At 59.0% G+C, this 25321-nt stretch overlaps 2 protein-coding genes across 2 annotated transcripts; both read left to right on the top strand.

Annotated features, from left to right (window-relative positions):
- Positions 1-10033: 10033 nt before the first annotated feature.
- On the top strand, positions 10034-16173 carry LOC138998511 (transient receptor potential cation channel subfamily M member 1-like). The gene is made up of 5 exons (XM_070400652.1): positions 10034-10116; positions 11968-12181; positions 12928-13052; positions 13989-14160; positions 15995-16173. The coding sequence occupies exons 1-5, from the start codon at positions 10114-10116 to the stop codon at positions 16171-16173; spliced, it is 693 nt and encodes a 230-aa protein (XP_070256753.1). The 5' UTR covers positions 10034-10113.
- Positions 16174-18083: 1910 nt separating this feature from the next.
- Positions 18084-25321, top strand: LOC138998556 (transient receptor potential cation channel subfamily M member 1-like). The gene is made up of 9 exons (XM_070400708.1): positions 18084-18191; positions 18927-19027; positions 19913-20083; positions 22266-22400; positions 22691-22741; positions 23379-23519; positions 23867-23896; positions 24299-24591; positions 25048-25321. Exons 1-9 carry the CDS (start codon positions 18134-18136, stop codon positions 25319-25321), a joined length of 1254 nt encoding a protein of 417 aa, XP_070256809.1. The 5' UTR covers positions 18084-18133.

The following is a 25321-nucleotide window of genomic DNA, read 5'->3' as shown; positions in this document are numbered from 1 at the left end:
CCTGAGACCCCATCAGGGGGAACCACAAAGCCAAAACCCTACCGTAGGAATAACACAGAGACGTTTTCCCTCCCGTGGCCGTGGAACGGAGTTTTCCGGAGTCTGCATGATGGTGTGATATCCGAAGAGACCGAAATAGCAGCAGATGTGAAAAATCCAGCTGTCTGGTACGCCAGACAGCGGCAAAGATTTCTTTAAAAAGATAAAACACGGCCGCTCTTCTTACGAAACGAACTATTCTTAGGGAAAAGACGGCCGTGTTCGTGAATGTTACGTGCGTTAACAAGCACTGGCTTGACTGTCATTTTAAAATAAATGAGAGGAAATTTCAAATCGGTCTCCACGTTAACTTCTATTGCAGGACATGCTGGTGGGTTTGCCCGTATAAATAAAAGCGTTCTGTCGGGGCGGCGTGGCTCAGTGGTTGAGCGTCGACCTAGGAACCAGGAGGTCACGGTTCCATTCCCGGTCAGGGCACAGGCCCGGGTTGCGGGCTCCGTCCCCAGCAAGGGGCGTGCAGGAGGCAGCCGATGGATGATTGTCTGTCATCATAGATGCTTCTCTCTCTCTCTCCCCCTCTCCCTTCCTCTCTGAAATGAATAAAAACATACTTTAAAATAAAAATAAATGGAGAAGTATCGTCAGGTGACGATTTAAAAACACACACACACACACACACACACACACACACCAAACGAGCGCAGAGATCTCAGGAAACCCCCTGGAGGAGGAGAGCAAGGCCTGCCCATCTCTGTGGGGAACACGTCCGCGTAGCCGGGCTTCGTTGACGTTGGACTTTGTGGCCACAGGCCCGGCTATCTCCTCCTCGGATCTCCCTTCCTCTGCGTAAACCCTGGCTGAGTTCTGAGGCTCAGAAGCTTCAGGGGAACCGACGTTGGCTAATGAGACCATGAAGTAACCTTCCTTTAATGTCTGTTTACGGCCCTGCCGCACGTAGCAACGTCTCATCGCCTGACACAGCCCGGGGCGGCGGACAGATACTCCCGGCGCCGCGTCATGTTCCCAGGGGATGACTCATGAAAACTCCGCTCCTGGTGCATGTGTGGGAAAGGGGCCCCGTGAATGCATTTAAAAAATATATATATATACTAGAATTTTGTGCCAGGGGCTCGGCCCTCGTAGGCCCGGCTTCGTCCAGAAGGTCGTCCGGCTGTCCGGTCTAATTAGCATATTACACTTTTATCATTATAGATTTTTTTTTTTTTTTTATTGATCTCAGAGAGGAAGGGAGAAGGAGAGAGAGAGAGAGAAACATCCACGATGAGGGAGAATCATGAGTCGGCTGCCTCCTGCACGCCCCACACTGGGGATCGAGCCCACATCCCGGGCATGGGCCCTTGACCAGGAGTCAAACTGTGACCTCCGGGTTCACAGGTCGAAGCTCAAGCACTGAGGCACGCCGGCCGGGCCCCCTGGCTTCTTGAGAAGCGAGTCCCTACACATCAGGAAGTTCATCTGTAAATAGTTCGGAGTCCTGTTCCTCATCCATTGTTGGTGTCTGGCTGCTGGGCACAGCAATGGTCTCTGAGGTCCTGACTCGCGGGCGGGCAACTTGGGCTGGGGCCAGCTGAAAGCTCCTCCCGCAGGTTCTGTCCGGCTCCCTCTCTTGCGGGCGGAGTTCGCTGGTGACTTCGTTGGGGCTGGACCCACTCGGATGGCCTCGCTCACACGTGCCTGACCGTTGGCCGGGAAGCCTCCGGCCTCCGCCCGGCCTTGCAGCGAGCTAGCTGGGGCTTGCTTCCCGGTGGCAAGAGAGGGCAGGCCCTGAGGGGCAGGGGCCTTGCAAGCCTCCGCTCGCGTCTTGTTTGCTGACGTCTGATTTGCCAAAACAAGTCGTGTTCGGCCACGCCCTGGACCCATGTGGGAGGATGAGAGAGATGGATGAGGGCTTCCAAACGGGTGGGGAACTCGCCCGGCCGGCCGGCCGGCGTGGCTCAGCGGCTGCGCGTCGACCTATGAACCAGGAGGTCACGGGTGGATTCCCGGTCAGGGGCACAGGCCCGGGTTGCGGGCTCCATCCCCGGTGTGGGGGGCGTGCAGGAGGCAGCCGATCCATGGGTGTTTCTCTCTCTCTCTCTCCCTCTCCCTTCCTCTCTGAAATCCATAAAAATATATTTTTGAAAATAACCGAACACTGATGGAACCAGCACCCCTTAGATCGGTGGTTCTCAGCCTTCTGGCCCTTTCGATACAGTTCCTCAGGTTGTGGGGACCCCCTACCATGAAATTATTTTCGTTGCTAGGTCATCACTGTCATGTTGCTGCTGTTATGAATCGTCATGTAAATATCTGATATGCAGGATGGTCTTAGGCAACCCCTGTGAAAGGGTCGTACGACCGCCAAAGGGGTCGCGACCCACAGGTTGAGAACCGCTGCCTTAGATGCTGGGGGGCCACTCGCGTGGCAGCTCCAGAGCACCTGCAGTACCGCATGCAGACACCAGAGGGCGCCAGACGGCCAGCTCCCGGAACGGGCACCCAGCAAACCTATGCAGTTAGCAAATCACACACAGGAACCCAGACCGGATGCATCCTTACAAAAGATGTTTTTCTAAAAAATATATATTTTTTATTAATTTCAGAGAGGCAAGAAGAGGGAGAGAGAGAGGTAGAAACATCCATGAAGGATCGGCTGCCTCCTACTAGGGATGGAGCCGGCAACCCCGGGCCTGTGCCCTGACCGGGAATCGAACCCGTGACCTCCTGGTTCACGGGTGGACGCTCCAGCACCGAGCCACGCCGGCCGGCCGGGCCTTACAGCAGATCTGAGAGGCCCTCGGACTCTGCAGCCACAGGCCGATGGGTGAAGGGATCCCTCGCAGGAAGCCAGCCCAGGGAGACGGGGAAAAGGGCTTCTTTCCAAGGCAGGGAACACGAGAGAAAACAACCAGTAAATGAAGAAACGGGGAGAGATGGCTCAGCCACGGCGACAAAATAAACCCCCAAAGCCGATCGTAAAAACAGCAACAACAAACAGAGACCTATGAACGATCCGACAAAAATTCAGAAGAGCCCTGACCGGTGTGGCTCAGTGGACAGAGCGTCGGCCTGCGGACTGAAGGGTCCCGGGTTCGATTCCCGTCAAGGGCATGTCCCTGGGTTGCGGGCACATCCCCAGTGGGAGGTGTGCAGGAGGCAGCTGATCGATGTTTCTAACTCTCTATCCCTCTTCCTTCCTCTCTGTAAAAAATCAATAAAAAATATATATTTAAAAAAATTCAGAATAACCGTCTTCCACTCCACGCAGAACGCGGGCGGAAAACGAAACGGCACCAGGGCAGTGAGGCATGAACACGAGGAGACCATGGACAAGGAGCAGGGCCACCTGTCTCCAGCTCCGTGACAGGGGGCAGGCGGGCGGCCAGATGGGCCCTGCCCCCTCGGCTCACCCTCCCCGTGCAGGTGACCATCCCCAGCCTCCATTTAGGGGCTCAGCTCTGAGCCGGCCCTCCTGGCTGGCCGGCTGGCCTTTAATCCCCTGTGCGGAGGCTCCAATATGCAGGACGCTTAAGCCTGCGGGTGGGCAAGAGTAATACCATTGGGGCCTCGGGGACAGACGGGTCCCGAGTTCGAATCTGATCAAGGGCATGTACCTCGGCTGCAGGCTCCATCCCCGGCCCGGGCCCTGGTCGGGGCTTGTGCAAGAGGCAGCCTGTCGATGTGTGTCTCTCACATCCATGTTTCTCTCTCTGTGTCTCTCCTCTCTCTTCGACTCTCTCTAAAAACCAATGGGAAAATACCCTCGGGTGAGGATCAGCAACAACAGAAAATTAGAAAACAATGATACGTGTGTTGTTACAAAAGCTATAAGTGCACACGAGGAAATGTGAACAAATATGCATAAAAAATAATTTTAAAAAAGCAAAAATGCATGTATTTACAGAAGCTCGGCCAGGGTGGCTCAGTGGTTGAGTGTCCGCCTCTGAACCAGGAGGTCACGGTTCGATTCCCCGTCAAGGGCACAGGCCCGGGTTGCGGGCTCGATCCCCAGTGTGGGGCGTGCGGGAGGCAGCCGGTCCATGATTCTCTCTCATCACTGATGTTTCTATCTCTCTCTCCCTCTCCCTTCCTCTCTGAAATCAACGAAAATATATTTAGCTCATCTCATGGTCAAAAATCGACAGGGGGATGTGCACTCTCGCTGGCCCGGAGGAGGGAGCCGGGAGCCGAGGCCAGGCCTTGGTGCTGATTTGGGTTGGTGCTCACGTGGGTGCAGGGAGGGGGCGGGGGGCGCGGGCTCAGACGCCAGCTGCCTGGGGCTGTCTGCCCTGGAGATGGGCCTCTCTGGATTCCCAAATCCCCCCATTTGACCACCCTCTCTCTGCAGCCACCACTTTGCTTCCCATTTGCTAAGTCGGCGCCCATAAACCTCTGGGGGGCGGGGGAGGAGGGATTACGGCTGGTGACAGATGTTATAGAAGGACGGGAGTCGGGCAGGCCAGGCCAGTGTGACGCCTCCCGGCGGACTGGCTGCAGCCGGCCTGCTCCCAGGCCCCGGGCCTCCTTGTCCGGGGACCCCCTAGGGGGCTGCCCTCGTGTGGGGGGGGTCTGGCCCTACCCAAGGGGTGCGGGAGACAGTCATGGGCTCCCCGAGGAAGATGAGCAGCTCTTTCAAGCGGGGCTCGCTCAAGAGTTCCACGTCGGGGTCACAGAAGGTGAGTGAGCCCTGGCCGGTGTGGTTCAGTGGGTAGAGCGTCGGCCTGCAGACCGAAGGGTCCCGGGTTCGATTCCGATCAAGGGCATGTACCTCCGTGGCAGGCTCCTCCCCGGCCTGGGCCCTGATCGGGCCGTCCAGGCGATGTGTTTTTTTCTCACATCTATGTTTCTCTCTCTGTCTTTCCCTCTCTCTTGCACATATTCAATGGAAAAATATCCTCAGGTGAGGATTAAAAAAAAAAAAAAAAGAGGAAGGAGGTGAGCGTTGCCTGGCGGCCTGAGGGCAGAGGGACCCTGGTCAGTGGGCGCCTGTCCTCTGCAGTCCACGGCCGATGGGAATAGGTGCCCTGCCTTCGGAGCTGCTGCATCTGAACCCCTTCTCAGGGCGCGGGGGAGGTCCCCCTTTCCTGCCAACCTTGTGACCAACCTCTGTGGTCTCCTGGCTGCTCCCACCTCAGAGATGGAGCTCATGGCCGTCGCCGGATGTGTTGGGGTGTGAGCTGTTCAGATCCTCGGGCCACACGGCACCCAGCCCCTCACCCCCCGAAGTTCTGGGCTCTCCCCATCGCTTCTCCTGGGATGACTCTTCCCGCCCCCCGCGCTCTCTGCGCCGGACCGTCGCCCCCTCTTTGGCCTCCATCACATGTTGGGGGGAGCACCGTGTGGAGTCTGGGAGACCCTCCGTGAGGGTCAGGATCACGCTGAGCCCCTGTGGAGGGTCAGGCAGCTCCCGGGACTTGGAGCAAATTGAAACGGGTGCCTGGTACCCCGCCTTGTGTAGTCGGTGGGGTCTGGGGGCAAAAAATTCAACAAGAGGGGAGGAGGGCAGGAGACTTCAACGTTGGTCAAGATTGCAAACCAGCCCGGCCGGTGTGGCTCAGTGGTTGAGCATCGACCTGTGAACCAGGAGGTCAGGGTTCGATTCCCGGTCAGGGCACACGCCCGGGTTGTGGGCTCCATCCCCAGTGGGGGGCGTGCAGGAGGCAGCCGATCAGTGGTTCTCTCTCCTCGTGGATGTTTCTATCTCCCTCTCCCTTCCTCTCTCAAATCAATAAAAATGTATTTTAGAAATAAAAAGAGGTGCCTCACAGAGGGGGGGGCGCAGCAGCTGGCGGGCTAATGCTCCGAATGTCCGCTGTCCTGTGATTAATGGCCCCGGATAAAACCTCGAACCGGGGAAGCAGGCCCGGCCGCTAAGCCCGCCCAGAGCAGCGCTGGGGGCCCGGGAGGCCTCTTAAGCGACTTACATTTTAAACGCGACTCTTTGGGGATAAGCCATCCTTTTAGAATCTGGGGAGAATAATAAAGAGATGGAGAACCAGCCCGGCCGGCCTGGCTCAGGCAGGGGTTGAGCGTCGACCTATGAGCCAGGAGGTCAGGGTTCGATTCCCGGTCAGGGCACAGGCCTGGTTCCTAGGTCGAAGCTCATCCAATGAGCCCCGCCAGCCGGGCCGGGACGCGGCCGTGGTAAAGGAGGAAGGAGGGACGGAAGCAGGAGGTGGCCGTTTTGCAGCTGGAATGACCGTGCACAGGGCCGCACACAGCCCCCAGCCTGGCAGTGTGGGTGACCGTGGGTGGGGGTCCTGCCGGCTGCTGCCAGTGGAGGGGCAAGGACGAGAGTCAGGCGGGACTCACGGGGTATTCGGGGGGGGGGGGGCGCTCACCCTGACCTCTGACCCAGCTCGGGTGACTGGGAGAAGGGTTTGGGGAGGGGAATGGCCAGGGAGGCCTCCTCCCGGCTCCTCGGGGCCCGGGCACTGCCCCGGTCATGAGGGGCATCTGAGGGACCGCTGATTCCGACCGTCTCGATTATGCCAACCGCACGGACGTTTCCAGCCAGGGAAGGCCTGGCCGGGGGAGGAGGAGGGGGGTCACTTCAAAGGGGAGGTCCCCGCCCCCCCTCCTCTCCCGGGTCCCAAGGCAGTGTTCCTGGGATGCCACATGGGGCGGCCGGGCGGCCTGGGATCACGGGGCCGGGGCACAGGCGCTCACATGCTGCTCATGTGGACGCTCTTAAAGGGAGGGTCCTCCGCGGCCAGCTTCCTGCCCCGTCCGAGGAGGAGGCCGCGGGAGGCCAGGCTGCACCCTCCCGGCCCTGCCGCCGGCCCAGGTAAGCTCGGTGCGGCTCTGCTGGGCGTGGCTCGGCCCCCAGTGGCCTCCAGCTCCTCTCCCGCGGAGGCCGGCTGCACAGGGGCCCGTAGGGGAGGCCAGGGGCCCCGTGCACGGCCCGGGGGGCGGGGGCTGGGATGATTCCTTGAGGGGATGAGTCCTGGGTCAGCCGGCCACCGCCCGGCTCCAGCAAGCTGGCTGCTGCTTCTTTTTTTAAAATATATTTTATTGAATTTTTACAGAGAGGAAGGGAGAGGGATAGAGAGTTAGAAACATCGATGAGAGAGAAACATCGATCAGCTGCCTCCTGCACACCTCCCACTGGGGATGTGCCCGAAACCAAGGTACATGCCCTTGACCGGAATCGAACCCGGGACCCTTCAGTCCGCAGGCCGATGCTCTATCCACTGAGCCAAACTGGTCAGGGCCTTTTTATATATATATATATTTTTTATTGATGTCAGAGAGGAAGGGAGAGGGAGATAGAGACATGAGAGAGAGTCATGGATCGGCTGCCCCTGCATGCCCCCCACTGGGGATGGAGCCCGAGACCCGGACATGTGCCCTTGAACCTGGACATGCGCCCTTGACAGAAACCTAACCCGGGACCGTTCAGCCCACTGAACCGGACTGGTTAGGACGGCTGCGTTAATTGACTATCTCCAGGTGAGAGCAGCTGCGTCGGATCAGCCTGGTTGACTTCAGCAGGTGGGATTAGCCTGCCTGGATCAGGCTGTTTAACTCGGGAGGTGGGATCGGCTCGATTGGCTTGCTTAGGTTAATTAAACCAGTAGTAGGATTAGCTGGAATGGATTAGGCTGGTTAAACCAGTAACCAGGGCTAGCTAGATTGGATCAGGTCGATGGAAAAGATACATGGGGTAAAGATACATTCATCAGTGGCCTCCTGCACACACCCCAACCAGGGCCAGGGACCGAGCCTGCCACCCGGGTCCCTGCCCTTGACCGGGAACTGAACCTGCTGCTCTCGGGTGCCAGGGTGCGCGCTCTAACCACTGAGCACACCGAGGATCCCGGCGGTGATTCTCTGCCTAGAAGGGTCAGACCAAGTCCAGGTGGGGCCACAGGCGGCCGCAGGGGGACAGCGCGCTCGAAATAGACCCAGGAGGCCGGCAGTGTCTTTTGGCTAAACCGGTCCCCAGTCATTTGGCTGCGGGCGGGGCTTGCTGTTAATTTTGGCCCAAAGACTCAAGGCCACGGAGTCAACAGAGGCCGCCCAGCAGCAAACCAGCCCCCGTGTTTGCGGAAGCCACTTCCGAGGCTGCAGACGCCCAGGCCCCGCCCGCCCCTCGGGGTCCCCCCTGCCACCCCACCCCGGCCCCAGCCTTCCCCGCCCTCCTGCACCCCTCCTTGTAGGGCCATCCCCACCCGTGGGGACGTGGTCCAGAATGTCAAACCCTCCTGACTCCCGTCCACGGGACGCCTCCCTGGGCTCCACGCTGGCTGTCTCCTGCCATCAGAATCCACAGAAAAGCCGCCCGGCCGGGTGGCTCAGTGGTTGAGCGCTGACCTACGAACCAGGAGGTCTCGGTTCCACACCCGGTCGGGGCACATGCCCGGGTTGCCAGGGGCAGCCAGTCAATGATTCTCTCTCATCAGTGATGTTTCTCTCTCTCCTTTCCTCTTCCTCTCTGAAATCAATCAAAACATATTTGACAAAAGAAGCCCAGAGAATATCCAGACAGTGGGCGCCCACCGCCCAGATCATACCAACGTTAATCGGTCATGTTTGCAGCGGATGTTGCTGTTTTTTTTGCCGTCTCTTCATGAAAAAAAAAAAATAAGAGAAGAAAGAAAGAAAAAAGATCGGGCAGCCCCAGTTCTTTCAGCCCAGGGCCCTCGGTCGGCCCTGCCCGGCCTGGCCCCTCACAGAGGGACACGCGTGTGTCCTCCACAGCCCCGCCTTCGTCCCGCGGCCCTGTCCTCCGCCTCACCCGGCCCAGCTCTCGGCCACTTTCTCTTTTCTTTCTTTGCTTTTCAAATACGTTTGTATTGGTTACACAGAGAGGGAGGGGGGAGAGAGAGAAACACCCATGATGAGAGAGCATCGCGGATGAGCTGGCCCCGCACGCCCCACGCTGGGGACCGAGCCCGCAGCCGGGCATGTGCCCCGACCGGGAATCGAACCCAGGACCCTCTCGGTCCGCCGCAGGCCGACGCTCTACCTGCTGAGCCAAACCGGCCGGGTGGACGCGGATGTTTTGGGCGGCCGTCCTGCGAAGGGCAGGCGGGTGAATTTCACAGACGGGGAAGCACCGGCGCTGAGGTGGCTGGGGGAGACCCGGGCCTCACGCCCCCCTCCTTGTCGCCCAGGGGCAGAAGGCGTGGATCGAGAAGACCTTCTGCCGGCGGGAGTGTGTCTTCGTCGTGCCCAGCACCAAGGACCCCAGCAGGTAACCTGGGAGCCGACGGGAAGCCACCATCCAGACCCACCTGGGCCCCCGGTTGCCGGCAACTCTTTCATTTTGATCCTCCCCCGGGGGTATTTCTTTCCACTGATTTCTAGACAGAGTGAAAGGGGGAGGGAGAGAGAGAGATCCTGCCTTCATGTTGCTGCACCTCAACATCCCTCCTTAACTTCAGGGGCGCCTGGGCCCCCTCGATGGAACCTCTAGGGCAGCCCTGCAGGCGCCCTGCACAGACGGCGGCTAAGGGCCTCCTCGGACCAAAGCCAGAATGAAAACCAGGGTGGGCGTGCAGCAGGCAGCCGGCCCACGACTCTCTCATCACAGATGTTTCTCTCTCTCTCTCTCCCTCTCTCTTCCTTCCTTCGAAATCCATAAAAACACTAGAGGCCCGGTGCACGGATTCGTGCACAATTAATTGGAGGAAATATTTCAGAGGCCGGGGAGGGGCCGAGGGAGATTGGCTGGCCAGGGAGGGACCGAGGGAGGGCTCCAGGGCGAGTCCGGCCCGTCTTGCCCGGTCCCAATCGGCCAGACCCCAGCAGTAAGCTAACCTGCCGGTCGGAGCGTCTGCCCCCTGGTGGTCAGTGCATGTCATAGCGACTGGTCGGACGGTCAGACACTTAGCATATTAGGCCTTTATTATAAAGGATATTTTAAAAGAGAGAGAGAGGGGGAGAGAGAAGACTGTTTTTGCCTTTGTTCTCAGGTGTTGCTGTGGCCAGCTCATTGCCCTGCATATCCCGCCTCTGCCCAGCGTAACATCCGGCAAAAATGGGGAGGAGAGCAGAGAGCTGGAGACGCCGCCGGAGAAATGGTCTGTGGGCAGACACACCCAGGGCTACCCGACCGACGCGTACGGGACGCTGGAGTTCCAGGGCGGCGGATACTGCAACAAGGCCATGGTGAGGCGGGCCTGAGGCAGGGCCGTCACCTGGCCCACAGCCCCCGTCCGAGGCCCAGCCCCCCGGGCCCCCGACCTGGGCACCTGGGTCTTCTTTCAGGGGCATCGCTCAGTCCTCCAGGATGGTTCCTGGCAAAGACAAGGAATACACCTGTGCCCGGCCGGCGTGGCTCAGGGGCTGAGCTCCGACCTAGGAACCAGGAGGTCAGGGTTCGATTCCCGGTCAGGGCACAGGCCCGGGGTGCAGGCTCCATCCCCAGTGTGGGGCGTGCAGGAGGCAGCCGATCCGTGATTCTCTCTCATCACTGATGTTTCTATCCCTCTCTCGCACTCCCTGCCTCTCTGAAATCAATAAAGATGTATTTCTATAAAAAGAAATATATCTGCATGCTCAGCATTTTAGCCATGAGATTTAAAAAATACTATTTTAGAGAGACACTAATTTGTTGTTCTACTTATTTGATGGATTTTTTTTTGAGAGAGAGGGAGAGAGAAGCATCGATGTGAGAATGAAACATCAATGGGTTGCCTCCCGCACACATTCCAACCGGAAACCGAACCCACCACCTGGGTGTGTGCCCTGCCCGGGATCGCACCCACGACCCTGGCGTTCCGGGACGACGTGCTAACCCGCTGAGCCCCCCGCCGGCCAGGGCTTAGAAACTGGGCGCTGTGATAAGGAATGAGTCGTGCCCTTAAATCCGCACCCAAATTGTGATGCACAGACCACGCTTTTGGCCCAGACGCTGCGAGCTGCTTCCTCGTCCCGCCCGCCCCCGGGGGGTGAGTGTGGTGGGGACGTGCTGGTTGGTGGGCTGTCTGGGTTCTGCTTTGTTTTGCTTTCTGACCGGGCACCGTCCCCCCCTCCTGGGTCGGGGGAGGGGCGCCTGGACGTGCTTCCCTCTGAAGTCCATCCACGCCGCCCTGGCCCGCGCCCAGCTGGCCGAGGGGGCCGGGACCTGTCCCGTTGGCATGTGAACAGGGAGGGCCCTCGGTCTGGAGCCCTGCCCAACGGGGAGGCCGAGTGCTGGGCTCCTCTCAGCCAGCGCCCAGTCAGCCCATCTCTGCAACTTCTTTTCTCCTTTTTTTTAAAAGAAAACCACAATGCACCACTTAATTATTATTCTTCTTCTTCTTTTTTGGTGAACCCTCACCCGAGAGAGGGGGAAGGGGGCGGAGAGACACAGAGAGAGAAACATCGATGTGAGGGAGACACATCGACTGGTCGCCTCCCGCACAAGGATTGAGCCTGCACCCGAGGTGCATGCCCTCGACCGGGAATCGAACCCCAGACCCTTTGGTTCACAGACCAACGCTCTATCCACTGAGCCACACCAGCCAGGGCCCTAAAACAGTTTCTGTTGCTCATACCAAATTCAAGTGTCGTTTACTTGTAGTTTACGTACGTTCTGTAGTTTACTTGCTCAGTCTGGCAACCCCCACTCCCCCCCCACACCCCCCCCAAAAGTTTCCTCCGGTCTCTTTGCAACGGGCTCCTGTAGAGGCCACAGAACCTGAGGGAGAGAAAGCCAGAGGACAATTTTAAAAAAAAAGAATTTTTTAAAAAATTGATTTCAGAGAGGAAGAGAGAGGGAGGGAGAGAGAAACATCAATGAGAGAGAACCATGGATCCGCTGCCTCCTGCACGCCCCACACTGAGGATCCAGCCCGCAACCCGGGCCTGTGCCCTGACCAGGAATTGAACCGTGACCTCCTGGTTCCTAGGTCGACGCTCAACCACTGAGCCACACCGGCCGGCCGGGCAGGAGGGCTCCTGCTTGGACACCAGCGACTGTCCAGTCCCGGCCCCCGGCCCCGGGGCCACACGCTCAGCCCACGCCCTCTCTTGCAGTACATCCGCGTGTCCTACGACACCAAGCCGGACGCGCTGCTGCACCTGATGGTGAAGGACTGGCAGCTGGAACTCCCCAAGCTCCTCATCTCCGTGCACGGCGGCCTCCAGAGCTTCCAGATGCAGCCCAAGCTGAAGCAGGTGTTCGGCAAGGGCCTGGTCAAGGCCGCCGTGACCACGGGCGCCTGGATCTTCACGGGGGGCGTCAGCACGGGTGAGCGCCCGGCCTCTCCCGGCCGCAGACACGCAGGCCCCGGGCGCCCCGGAAGGAAAAACCACGTGTGTGGCACCCCGAGGTCGCTTTTGGGTTTTTATTTTTAAAAATATATTTTTAAGAAAGAAAAAAAAATATTTTTATTGCCCGAGCCGATTTGGCTCAGTGGATAGAGCGTCAGACGGTGGACGGAAGGGTCCCGGGTTCGATTCTGGCCCAGGTTGCAGGCTCCTCCCCGGCCCGGGCCCTGATCGGGGCGTATGCAGGAGGCAACCCATCAATGTGTGCCTCTCACATCGATGTTTCTCTCTGTCTTTCCCTCTCTCTTCTACTCTCCCTAAAAAATCAATGGGAAAATGTCTTCGGGTGAAGATTAAAAAGAAATATATATATATTATTGATTGCTGAGGGGAGGGAGAGAGAGAGAGAGAGAGAGAGAGACATCAGTGATGAGAGAGAATCACTGATGGGCTGCCTCCTGCACGCCCCCTACTGGGGATCGAACCCACAACCCGGGCATGTGCCCCGACCGGGGATGGAACCGTGACCTCCTGGTTCACAGGTCAAGGCTCAACCACTGGGCCAGGCCGCCAGAGCCCGGGTATCTTCTTCCAATGGCAAAGATCACCATGTCTCCACCTGTTCCTCAGGGGACAGAGGGGCCCGGAGAAGGGGTCCCCCCCCAGTCCCCCTCCCCCGACCCATCCACAGGGGGCCTCACTCAAGGGCCTCCCGGCTGCTCGCAGGGGTCATCAGCCACGTCGGGGACGCCCTGAAGGACCACTCCTCCAAGTCCCGGGGCCGGGTCTGCGCCATCGGCATCGCCCCCTGGGGCCTCGTGGAGAACAAGGAAGACCTGATCGGGAAGGACGTGAGTGCCTCCCCCCCGCCCCCGGCCCCCGACACCGGCCATTGATCGTTCATCATTATTGTCAATTTTGGATGCAATTTAAAGAAAATCCAAGTCTTTCTTCTGAGGTCGTGGCAGGTCCCCGTGCAGTTGTACGAAATGAGGAAGACTGGTTCCCATGGACCCCTCTTCCCTCTCGGCCACCGTAACCAAACGGTGACAGGACATCACCACCAAGACCTTTCTAATTCACGTGGTTATTTGTTTCTTATTTAATTTATTATTATTATTAGAGAGAGAGATGAAAGGAGAGCAGCAGGGAGATAGAAACATCCATGAGACATCATGGATCGGCTGTTGCCCGCACGCCCCACACTGGGGATGGAGCCCGTAACCGGGCATGTGCCCTTGACCGGGAATCGAACTGTGACCTCCTGGTTCCTAGGTCGACGATCAATCACTGAGCCATATCGCCGGGCTACGTATAGGATTTTGTGTTAAGATAGGTTTTCATTTCTTTGCCATCAATGCCCAGGAGTACAACAGCTGGGTTGGCGTTATCTAAAAGTAATTTACTCCTCAGCCCGGCCGGCGTGGCTCAGTGGTTTAGCATCGAACCAGGAGGTCACTGGTTCGATTTCCCGTCAGGGCACACGCCCAGGTGGCGGGCTCCATCCCCAGTGGGGGGCGTGCAGGAGGCAGCCGATCCATGATTCCCTCTCATCACTGATGTTTCTATCTCTCTCCCTCTCCCTTCCTCTCTAAAAATCAATAAAAAAATAATTTTATGCAGAAATTAAAAAAAAAAAAAGTCCATCATGAGAAAGGACAGGAAAGGGACGGCCGGCCGCACAGCACAGTGAGCCGGGGCATTGCTGCCTGCATCCGCGTCCCGGCTCCCCCCGCGGGCGGACCGCGCACGGGCTGCGGCTCTGACGGGAGCTGTGCTCTTGTCAGGTGACGAGACTCTACCAGACCATGTCCAACCCGCTCAGCAAGCTGTCCGTGCTCAACAGCGCCCACACGCACTTCATCCTGGCCGACAACGGCACGCTGGGCCGCTACGGCGCCGAGGTGAAGCTCCGGCGGCAGCTGGAGAAGCACATCTCCCTGCAGAAGATCAACACACGTGAGTCCTGGCCACGGCCACGGCCACGGCCACGGCCACCCAACCGCCCGGTGTGTGAAGCCTTAACCGTGTCCCTGTTAGATCCACAGAAGATGACTTGATTTGACCCTTTCTTTTTTTTAAAAATATATTTTTATTGATCTCAGAGAGAGGAAGGGAGAGAGAGAGAGAGAGAGAGAGAAGAACATCAATGATGAGAGAGAATCATGGATCGGCTGCCTCCTGCACGCCCCACACTGGGGATCGAGCCTGCAACCCGGGCCTGTGCCCTGACCAGGAATCGAACCGTGACCTCCTGGTTCCTGGGTTGACGCTCAACCACGGAGCCACGCCGGCCGGGCTGTGGCAGGGTTTCTGTGGAAGACAACCTGGAAAAGGAAGGTCAATCAAAGGGACTGGGAGGCTGACAGCTCGGCGTGGGGCGGCCGCCATGAGCAGCGGTGGGTTTCCGAGAACCGGATCTCCTGGACACACGAGCTGGCGACGGAATGTCCTTCTCCCGTGTTTCGATTCCTCCAGACTTGCACGCTCACGCCGCCGGCTCCACGCGGCCACGGGGCTGCTGGGCTTCCCTTTGTCATCCTTTGCCTCGGGCTCGGAGCGGGGCAGGGACAGCAAAGGGGTGCTCAGCTGTCACCTCTCCAGGCACAGAGCTTCGGGGGAGGCTTGGGGGGGCGTCCAGCCTAAACCACAAGGAACGAATTCCCCCATTTCTAGAGGAAGAAGGTGACTTGGCCGCCATATTCCTGCCAAGCCCATCTTGGGCTGGAAGACTCAAAGGCAGGGTGGGGCCATGTCATCTGGGTCCATTTTAAAAAATATATATATATATATATATATTTTATTGATTTCTGAGAGGTAGGGAGAGGGAGAGAGAGAGAGAAACATCAGTGATGAGAGAGAATCCTTGATCGGCTGCCTCCTGCACACCCCACACTGGGGATGGAGCCCGCAACCCGGGCATGTGCCCCGACCGGGAATCGAACCGTGACCTCCTGGTTCCTAGGTCGATGCTCAACCACTGAGCCACACCAGCCGGGCCATTTTTTTCCAGTTTCTCTGAGCCAGGGCCCGGCCCAAAGCAGACCCTCGAACGCACGTTTGCCGGACGGAACTGAACTGAGATTATTCGGGTTAAGAGTTGGTCAACATATTTCCAAGTTCCTGGCTGCAGAAATGCATCATGGGGACCAGCCGGAACCACTAACCTCTCCCTCTTGAGGTTCTGGAACCCCCTCACGTATCCATTTCATCGAAGGAAGGCCTGCAGAGCTTCGAGACCAAGGACACATCTCCTACTTGGCGTTGGTTGACGTTAATCAAATAACTCCCGAGGCAGCACGGTCGGTGTGGCCCAGTGGTTGGGCTTGGACCCATGAACCAGGAGGTGGCCGGTTCCATTCCCGGTCGGGGCACATGCCCGGGTTGCTGGCTCGATCCCCAGTAGGGGGCAGCCGATCCCTGGTTCTCTCCCATCATGGATGTTTCTATCTCCCTCTCCCTTCCTCCCTGAAATCAATAAAATAAAATAAATGAGCCCTGGCCAGTGTGGCTCAGTGGATAGAGTGCTGACCTGCAGACGGAAGGGTCACAGGTTCCTTTCGCCGTCAAGGACACGGACCTCGGTGCAGGCTCCATCGGGTGGCCCGCGGGAGGCCACCCAGCGATGTGTCTCCCTCACATCGATGTTTCTCTCTCCCTGCCCTTCCCTCCCGCCCTCCCTGAAAACCAATGTAAAAACACCCTCCAGTGAGGATTCACCACAACAGGAACGGACACAGGGAGGAGATCGGGCGGGGCGGGCGGGCTGACGGGACTGCCGTGTGTCCTGCAGGGCTGGGCCAGGGGGTGCCCGTGGTGGGCCTGGTGGTGGAGGGCGGCCCCAACATCTTCTCCGTCGTCCTGGAGTACCTCCGCGAGGAGCCGCCGGTGCCCGTGGTGATCTGTGACGGCAGCGGGCGGGCCTCGGACATCCTGTCCTTCGCGCACAAATACTGTGAGGAAGGAGGGTAGGACTCCTGCCGGGGTGTGCAGGGTGGGACCGGAAACCTTGGTCGTTCCCAGAAATGTTCGGGAAGGAATCTTTTTAAATGCATTTCTATTGATGTCAGAGAGGAAGGGAGAGGGAGAGAGAGAGAGAAACATCCGTGATGAGAGAGAATCATGCATCAGCCGCCTCCTGCATGCCCCCCACTGGGGATCGGGCCTGCAACCCGGGCACGTGCCCCGACCGGGAATCGAACCCGGGACCCCCTGGTTCCTAGGTCCGTGCTCAGTCACTGAGCCGCGCCGGCCGGGCTCAGGAAGGAACCTGTGCTGGGTTCTCCCATCTCCCCAGGTCGGCGTGGGGGGAGCCGTGGAGACCCTGGTGCTGCTCCCGGAATTCTTCCTCGGGGGGACACCCTCTCTCTCACCCCCGTTCCCCGTAGACGGGTTTGGACAAGCCTGGGGCTGAGGACAGGCGTGAAGGCAGATTTAGACTCTGGTTCCCTTTCTTCCCTCTTCTATCCGGGGAGCCCCTCAAGGGGAAAAGTTTCCAATCGAAGATACCAGGCGGCCCTGGCTGGCCGGGGTGGCTCAGTGGATAGGGCACCATCCCACTGACTGAAGGGCCCCGGGTTCGATTCCGGTCAAGGGCACGGACCTGGGTTGCAGGCTCCTCCCCGGCCCGGGCCCTGGTTGGGGCTCATGCAGGAGGCATGATATGTCTCTCTCACATCGATGTTTCTGTGTTTCCCTCTCTCTTCCTCTCTCACTGAAAATCCATGGGAAAGTATCTGTGGGTGAGGATGCACAAACCAAAAAAGACACGAGGTGGGCCGGGGCCGAGGCGCCGACTCCCGCGGACAGGCCTGCCGCGAGCTGTGTCCCTTCTCTGCGGCGTTTCCCTTGAACAGGGTCATCGGCGAACCGCTCCGGGACCAGCTGCTGGTCACCATCCAGAAGACCTTTAACTGCGGCAGGACGCAGGCGCTGCAGCTGCTGGCGGCCGTCGCGGAGTGCATGCGGAAGAGGGACCTCGTGAGTGTCTGCGGCTGTTGGTGGTGGTTGTTCCTAATCCTCACCCGGGGATATTTCTCCCGTTGGTTTTTCAGGGTGAGAAAGAGCGGGAAAGGCAAAAAGGAACATCGATGTGAGAGAAACACATCGATGGGCTGCCTCCTGCACGCGCCCCGACCAGAGAGGAACCTGCAACCGAGGGACGTGCCCTTGACCGGAATCGAACCCGGGACCCTTTGTCCCTGGGCCGACGCTCTAGCCCAGTGATGGCGAACCTTTTGAGCTCGGCGTGTCAGCGTTTTGAAAAAGCCTAACTTAACTCTGGTGCCGTGTCACGTATAGAAATTTTTTGATCTTTGTAACCCTAGTAAAACAAAGACTTATATTTTTGATATTTATTTTATATATTTAAATGCCATTTAACCAAGAAAAATCAACCAAAAAAATGAGGTGACACGCGTGTCATAGGTTCGCCATCACTGCTAGCCACTGAGCCAAACCAGCTAGGACTGAAATCAACATAAACACATTAAAATAATCTATATATATAAAAGCCTAAGGGACCGAAAGACCGGTCAACCGTTCGCTATGATGCGCACTGACCACCAGGGGGCAGACGCTCGATGCAGGAGCTGCCCCCTGGTGGCCAGTGCGCTACCACAGCCAAACTCCTGCAGTCGCCAACCACCCGCAGTCCCTCCCCCCAGCCAGCCTGCCCCTATCGGCCGGGAGACACCCCGATTGGCCCGATCGCCAGCCAGGCCGAGGGACCCCACCTGTGCACGAATTCGTGCACCGGGCCTCTGGTAATAATAATTAAAATAAGATGGTTTTGCTCCCAGAATCACGGCCTGGCGTACGCGTCGGTCTCTGCTGTCCTTTGTCAAAAGCACCCCAAGCCTCCCTCTTGCCTCCAACGCCCCTTGACTCAGTCTTTTTGCCCTGAACCCGCGTCCAGGTCACGGTGTTTCGGATGGGAGCCGAGGGCCAGCAGGACATGGAGATGGCGATTCTGACTGCCCTGCTGAAAGGTGAGCTCCGGGGGGGTGGTGGCTTCCGGCCTCTCGGGGCTGGCCTGGCTGGGTCACGGTCTCCGTCTCCTGCCGGGAATGGTGTCTGTCGGTGACAGAGCCCGGAGCTGGCCAGCTGCCCAGGCCGTCTCAGTGTGCACCAGGCTCTGTGGCTGAGCGTCGACCTATGAACCAGGAGGTCACAGGTTCGATTCCCCCTCAGGGCACATGCAGTGGGGGGCATGCAGGAGGCAGCCGATCCATGATTTTCTCTTATCATTGATGTTTCTTTTTTTTTTCCATTGATTTTTTTTTTTTTTTTGAGAGATTGGAAGGAAGGGGGAGAGACAGAGAGAGAGAAACATTGATGTGAGAGAGACACATTGCTTGGCTGCCTCCTGGCCGGGGATCGGCGAGGGGACCCTTCAGTCTGTGGGCCGATGCTCTAGCCACTAAGCCAAACTGGCAGGGGTAGATGTTTCTCTCTCTCTCCCTCTCCCTTCCTCTCTCTGGGGTCAATAAAAATATTTATTAAAAAAAAAAAAAAGATGGGAAGAGGTTGCCTGCACGCTCCTCCCGGGTGGCCCTGTGAGGAGATGGAGTTCTTAGCTGAGGGAAAAGGCAGCAACGCTGAGACCCGGTGGTGGTGGTGTGGTGGTGGTCGTGGGTGCCCGGAGCCCAGCTCACCGCCCCGCACCCGCGGGACCGGGCGGTCCAGGCGCGGAGAGAGCATGGCCTGCTTCCTTGCCTTCCCAGGAACCAACGCCTCCGCCCCGGACCAGCTGAGCCTGGCGCTGGCTTGGAACCGTGTGGACATAGCGCGGAGCCAGATCTTTGTCTTTGGGCCCCACTGGCCGGTGAGACCGTCTCCCAAGTCACCCCCCCCCCCCAATCCCGACCTTGTCCAGACGGCGCACAGTAGGTGCTCCCACGGCCACACGGTCCTCGGGGGTGATCCGCCCCGAGAACCGCTAGGATCAGGAGGAGGCGTGGCTCTTTAACCTCAAGGAACGAGGGGAAAGGAGGAGCTACCAGCACTGGCCTCAGACCCAGCCAGGGCTCTTGGAGAAATGACCACTTGATGTGTATTTTCCTAAAATATATTTTTTATTGGTCTCAGAGAGGAAGGGAGAGGGAGAAGGCAATAGGAACATCCATGATGGAGGGAGTCATGGACTGGCTGCCTCCTGCTGGGCCGGGCGCCCACCCGATATCTTAGCGTGGCCCGTGAAAAGGGGTGCTCACCCTTCCAAAGAAAAGGCAAAAGTGCCCGGCCGGTGTGGCTCAGTGGTGTGGCGTCGACCTATGAACCAGGAGGTCAGGGTTCGATTCCCCGTCAGAGCACATGTCCGGGTTGCAGGCTCGATCCCCAGTGTGGGGCCTGCAGGAGGCAGCCGGGCCATGATTCTCTCTCATCACGGATGTTTCTCTCTCTCCCTGCCTCTCTGAAATCAATAGAAATATATTTTAGATTTTAAAAAAAGAAAGAGAGAAAATAGCTCATTAAAAGGAAACACAATGATTGTATTGAGAGCACTCCGTTTTCACACTCTGGTCCGTGACACCCTGGAGGCCCCTAGAACGGTGTGTATGTGTGCGCACACGCATGTATGCATACGCCTGTTCTCATGAGTGCGTGTGTGTGCATGCGTGTACACGTGCGTGCGTGCATGCAGCGGTGAGGGTCATCTCGGGACCACCGGCTCTCATGTTTGTTTTCCCCCCATTTCTGCGGACGGCAGCCCCTGGGGAGCCTGGCCCCCCCGACGGACAGCAAGGCCACCGAGAGGGAGAAGAAGCCGCCCACGGCCACCACCAAGGGCCGAGGGAAAGGGAAGGGCAAGCGGAAGGGGAAGGGGAAGGAGGACGGGGAGGAGGAGACTGACCCCCGCAAGATCGAGCTGCTGAACTGGGTACGTGGGGCGTCCGGCTCCCGGTTCCTCCCTCCCTCCCTCCCTCCCTTCCTTCCTTCCTTCCTCCCTTCCTCCCTCCCTCCCTCCCTCCTTCCCTCCCTCCCTTCCTCCCTCCCTCCCTCCCTTCCTTCCTCCCTCCCTCCCTTCCTCCCTCCCTCCCTCCCTCCCTCCCTTCCTTCCTCCCTCCCTCCCTTCCTTCCTTCCTCCCTCCCTCCCTCCCTTCCTTCCTTCCTCCCTCCCTCCCTTCCTTCCTCCCTCCCTCCCTCCCTTCCTCCCTTCCTCCCTCCCTCCCTCCCTCCCTCCCTCCCTCCCTTCCTCCCTCCCTCCCTCCCTCCCTCCCTTCCTTCCTTCCTCCTTCCTCCCTCCCTCCCTCCCTCCCTCCCTTCCTTCCTTCCTCCCTCCCTCCCTTCCTCCCTCCCTCCCTCCCTTCCTCCCTCCCTTCCTCCCTTCCTCCCTTCCTCCCTCCCTCCCTTCCTTCCTCCCTCCCTCCCTTCCTCCCTCCCTTCCTTCCTTCCTTCCTCCCTCCCTTCCTCCCTTCCTTCCTTCCTCCCTTCCTTCCTTCCTCCCTCCCTCCCTTCCTCCCTCCCTCCCTTCCTTCCTTCCTTCCTTCCTCCCTTCCTTCCTTCCTTCCTCCCTCCCTCCCTTCCTTCCTTCCTCCCTCCCTCCCTTCCTCCCTCCCTTCCTTCCTCCCTTCCTTCCTCCCTCCCTCCCTCCCTTCCTCCCTCCCTCCCTTCCTTCCTTCCTTTTGGCTATTCCTCACCCGAGGATATTTTTCCATGGCATTGATTGTTAGAGAGAGTGGAAGAGACTGGGAGAGGTAGAGAGAGAAACATCGACATTAGAGAGAATCATGGACCGGCTGCCTCCTGCACGCCCCCTACTGGGGATGGAGCCCGCAACCCGGGCCTGTGCCCGGACCAGGGATTGAACCGTGACCTCCTGGTTCCTAGGTTGATGCTCAAACACTGAGTCACACCAGTTGATCAAGGATATGCTTACTGATTTGGGGGGGCGGGGGGGCGGGGAGAGAGAGAGAGAGAGAGAGAGGAGAGAAACTGACCAGTTGCTTCCCTCATGCACCCACATGGGGATCGAACCCACGACCTAGGTCTGGGCCCTGACCGGGAATGGAACCTGCCACCCTTTTGTGTACGGGCGACCCTCCAACCACCTGAGCCACCCGGCCAGGGCCCGTCGCTCCTGGACGACAGAGACGCAAGTGATAAATAATGTGATGTTTACAATAAACACAGCACAACCCACCTCCTCAGAGAACACTGCTCATGGGGGCGGGGGCGGGGGCGGAGGCGGGGGCGGCGGAGATCGAGTCCCGCTCCCGTGTTATTTTGAAAATCACGCGGCAACTTCTGTGGGTTTCCCTTCTCGTGTTTCTATGAAAAGCAGAGGCTGATAAACGATTTTAATTAAAAACAAAAGTGGACACCGGGAGAGAGATGGCAGCTGGCCCGCGATCCCGAATCATCTCCAATTTGTCTTAAAAAGGAGAAAACCGCCTTGGCCGGGGTGGCTCGTTGGTCAGGGCGCCGGCCTGGCCGCTGCAGGGTATCGGGGTCGAGTCCCGGTCAGGGGCACGCGCCTGGGTTGCAGGTTCGACCCCTGGCCCCCGGTTGGGGCACATGGGAGAGGCAGCCAGTTGTGTCTCTCTCACATCAATGTGCCTCTCTCTCTCTCTCCCTCCCTCCTCCCCTCCTACTTTCTCTAAAAATCAATGGAGCCCCAGCTGGTTTGGCTCAGAAATCAGAGCGTCGGCCCAAAGACTGAAGGGTTGAGGGTTCGATTCCGGTCAAGGGCACGCGCCTGGGTTGCAGGCTCGGTCCCGGGCCCTGGTCGGGGAGCGTGCAGGAGGCAACGGGCTGACGCGTCTCCCTCACATGATGTTTCTCCCCGGTCTCTCCCCCTCCCTCCCTTCCACTCTCTCGAATCCAATGGGTGAGGACCCCCAACAACAACACAATCCATGGGAAACAATTACCCAGACAACACAGGGAGAGCATCAGGCCTCCGTCCCCTCTCGTCACACGGGGTGGTGGGTCTGACACGGAGACGCCAGCCCCGGGAGCACGGGGAGGGGAGGCGGGCGCCCACGGCAGACCTGGGGGAGCGGGAGCGGGATCCGGGCCTCGAGGTGTCCCCAGCTGGCCTCCCCCTCCCCCTCGCGCAGGTCAACGCGCTGGAGCAGGCCATGCTGGACGCCCTGGTCCTGGACCGCGTGGACTTCGTGAAGCTGCTGATCGAGAACGGGGTCAACATGCAGCACTTCCTCACCATCCCGCGGCTGGAGGAGCTCTACAACACGGTGCGTGTGTGAGGGGGGGGCAGCCCCTTCCCCCAGGCCTCCCCCAGCCCCCCTATTCCCCCCGCCGCCCCCCCAGGCCTCCCCCAGCCCCCTTATTCCCCCCCTGCCCCCCCCCCCCCGCCACCACCATAGGCCCGTGGACACGTCCTAACCGCCACCCGTCCTGCGTCGGGCGAGAGACAGGCCGAGGGCGGGTCACTGCCCCACGATCCCATGGGCAGGGAAGGGCAGGGCTGGCCCCGTGGGGACGAGGAGGAGCCACAGTCACGGGCTGGACACTTGCCTTGCAGAGACTCGGGCCGCCCAACACGCTCCACCTGCTGGTCAGGGACGTCAAGAAGGTGCGTCTGCCCTTCCACGGTCCTCGCCCGTGGGCGTCCTTACGTGGCTGTTTGTTTTGTTAATTCTTCCCAAGGGTGTTTTTCCATTGATTTTTAGAGAGAGTGGAAAAGAGAGGGAAAGACAGAGAGAAATATCGATGGGTTGCCTCCTGCAGGCACCCCGACCAGGGCCCGGGCCTGGGGAGGAACCTGCAGCTGAGGTCCGTGCCCTTGACTGGAATCGAACCCGGGACCCTGTGGTCTGCAGGCCGAGGCTCTATCCACTGAGCCAAACCGGCTAGGGCACTTTAAAAAAAATTTGCTTTTATTGATTTCAGAGAGGAAGAGAGAGAGAGAGAGAGAGAGATAGAAACATCAATGATGAGAGAGAATCACGGATCGGCCGCCTCCTGCACGCCCCCCAACGGGGATCAAGCCCGCAACCCGGGCCTGTGCCCTGATGGGGAATCGAACCCTGACCTCCTGGTTCCTAAGTCGACGCACAAACACGGAGCCACGCCGGCCGGGCCTGCGCATTGTTGAAGGCCCTTAGCTACACGGCACCCACGGGGTGGCCGGGAGCCACCGCTCGGGCCCCAGGGGTGTGACGAGGGCCTCGCTTCTCGCGGGGCCTGAGACGCAGCCTCTCCCCTCGCAGGGCAACCTGCCGCCCGATTACCACATCAGCCTCATCGACATCGGGCTGGTGCTGGAGTACCTCATGGGGGGCGCCTACCGCTGCCACTACACCCGCAAGAGCTTCCGGACCCTGTACAACAGCCTGTTCGGGCCCAAGCGGGTAGGAGGAGTGAGCTGCGGGGTGTCCGGGGGCCTGGTCGCCTGGGGCTCCTCGCGGCCTGTTCCAGCCAGCTCGTCCCCTGTGCCCAGCACACCGGCCCTTCTTCTTCTTTTTAAATAAAAATATGTCTTTATTGCCAACTGGGGATGGAGCCCGAAACCCGGGCGTGTGCCCTGACCGGGGATGGAACCGTGACCTCCCGGCTCACAGGCCGACGCTCGTCCACGGAGCCACGCCGGCCCCGGCCGCCTCTGCCCGACGACGGATGTACATTAGTTCCCTGATGACACTAATTTCTCTCTCTCTCTCTCTCTCTCTCTCTCTCTCTCTCTCCTTTCATGATGCAGCCGAAAGCTCTTAAACTCCTGGGAATGGAAGTAAGTCGGTTTGTGTTCAACAGTTCACGACAGTTCGGTCAAATACGTGTGCCATCTTCGTTTTGTGTTGCTTAACATAAAATTGAATGAATTTGTTTAATTTCTATTTTTGTTTAAATTTATTGATTTCCAAGAGGAAGGGAGAGGGAGAGAGAGAGAGAGAAATATGAATGATGAGAGAGAATCACTGATCGGCTGCCTCTTGCACGCCCCCCACTGGGGATCGAGCCCGCAGCCCGGCCATGTGTCCTGACCGGGAATCGAACCCTGACTTCCTGGGTCACAGGTTGACCACTGAGCCACGCCGGCCGGACCGAGAGGTCGCCTCCCCCTGGCCGACCAGAAGCCCCCGGAAGCACGTTGATGGCGGAGCCGCGGCAAACGCTGCCTCTGCCCCCTCAGGACGACGAGCCTCCGGCCAAAGGGAAGAAGAAGAAGAAGAAGAAGAAGGAGGAGGAGGCGGAGGTGGACGTGGACGACCCGGCCGTGAGCCGCTTCCGGCACCCGTTCCACGAGCTGATGGTGTGGGCCGTGCTGACCAAGCGCCAGCGCATGGCCGTGTTCCTGTGGCGGCGCGGCGAGGAGAGCATGGCCCGCGCGCTGGTGGCCTGCAAGCTCTACAAGGCCATGGCCCACGAGTCCTCGGAGAGCGAGCTGGTGGACGACATCTCCCAGGACCTAGACAGCAACTCCAAGTGCGCCCCCCGCGGGCCGGGGCCGGGAGGGGCTGTGCCGTCCTCAGTCCTTGTCTCTCTGGGGGGTTCGGGGGGGCGGATTGGCCCCCTGTTAGCACCCCCCCTTTTTTAAAAATCATTTTTCCTTTTTATGGTTAATCCTCACCCGAGGATATTTTCCCATTCGTTTTTATTTTACTTTATTATTATTATTTTAAAATATTTTTTATTGATTTTTAGAGAGAGAGGAAGGGAGAGGGAGAGAGGGATAGAAACATCAACGAGGAGAGAGAATCATCCATGAGGAGAGAGAATCATCGATCGGCTGCCTCCTGCACGCCCCCTACACTGGGGATCGAGCGGGCAACCCGGGCCTGTGCCCCGACCGGGAATGGAACCCTGACCCCCCTGCTTCCTGGGTGGATCCTCAACCCCCAAGCCACACGGCCGGGCCCGATTCCCCGTCTCCCCGTCCAGGGACTTCGGGCAGCTGGCCGTGGAGCTGCTGGACCAGTCCTACCGGCACGACGAGCAGGTAGCCATGAAGCTGCTCACCTACGAGCTGAAGAACTGGAGCAACTCGACCTGCCTCAAGCTGGCCGTGGCGGCCAAGCACCGGGACTTCATCGCGCACACCTGCAGCCAGATGCTGCTCACCGACATGTGGATGGGCCGGCTGCGCATGCGCAAGAACCCCGGCCTGAAGGCGTGTGGGGCGGGCGCGGGCAGGCGGGGAGGGATGGGAGGGTGA

Source organism: Myotis yumanensis, unplaced genomic scaffold, assembly GCF_028538775.1.
Source record: "Myotis yumanensis isolate MYYU_CA2020_CCGP unplaced genomic scaffold, mMyoYum1.0.hap1 SCAF_20, whole genome shotgun sequence".
In the NCBI taxonomy this organism is placed as follows: Eukaryota; Metazoa; Chordata; class Mammalia; order Chiroptera; family Vespertilionidae; genus Myotis; species Myotis yumanensis.
The sequence above is the reverse complement of the archived record's forward strand: the minus strand, read 5'-3'. Positions and strand labels throughout refer to the sequence as shown.

Coding starts and splice junctions, on each gene's coding strand:
- LOC138998511 (XM_070400652.1), top strand. Junction 12,182..12,927: donor CACGGGGGGCGTCAGCACGG/GTGAGCGCCCGG, acceptor GGCTGCTCGCAG/GGGTCATCAGCCACGTCGGG. Junction 13,053..13,988: donor AAGACCTGATCGGGAAGGAC/GTGAGTGCCTCC, acceptor TGCTCTTGTCAG/GTGACGAGACTCTACCAGAC.
- LOC138998556 (XM_070400708.1), top strand. CDS start 18,134: ATGGGAGCCGAGGGCCAGCAGGACATGGAGATGGCGATTCTGACTGCC. Junction 18,192..18,926: donor TCTGACTGCCCTGCTGAAAG/GTGAGCTCCGGG, acceptor TTGCCTTCCCAG/GAACCAACGCCTCCGCCCCG. Junction 22,742..23,378: donor TGGTCAGGGACGTCAAGAAG/GTGCGTCTGCCC, acceptor CTCCCCTCGCAG/GGCAACCTGCCGCCCGATTA.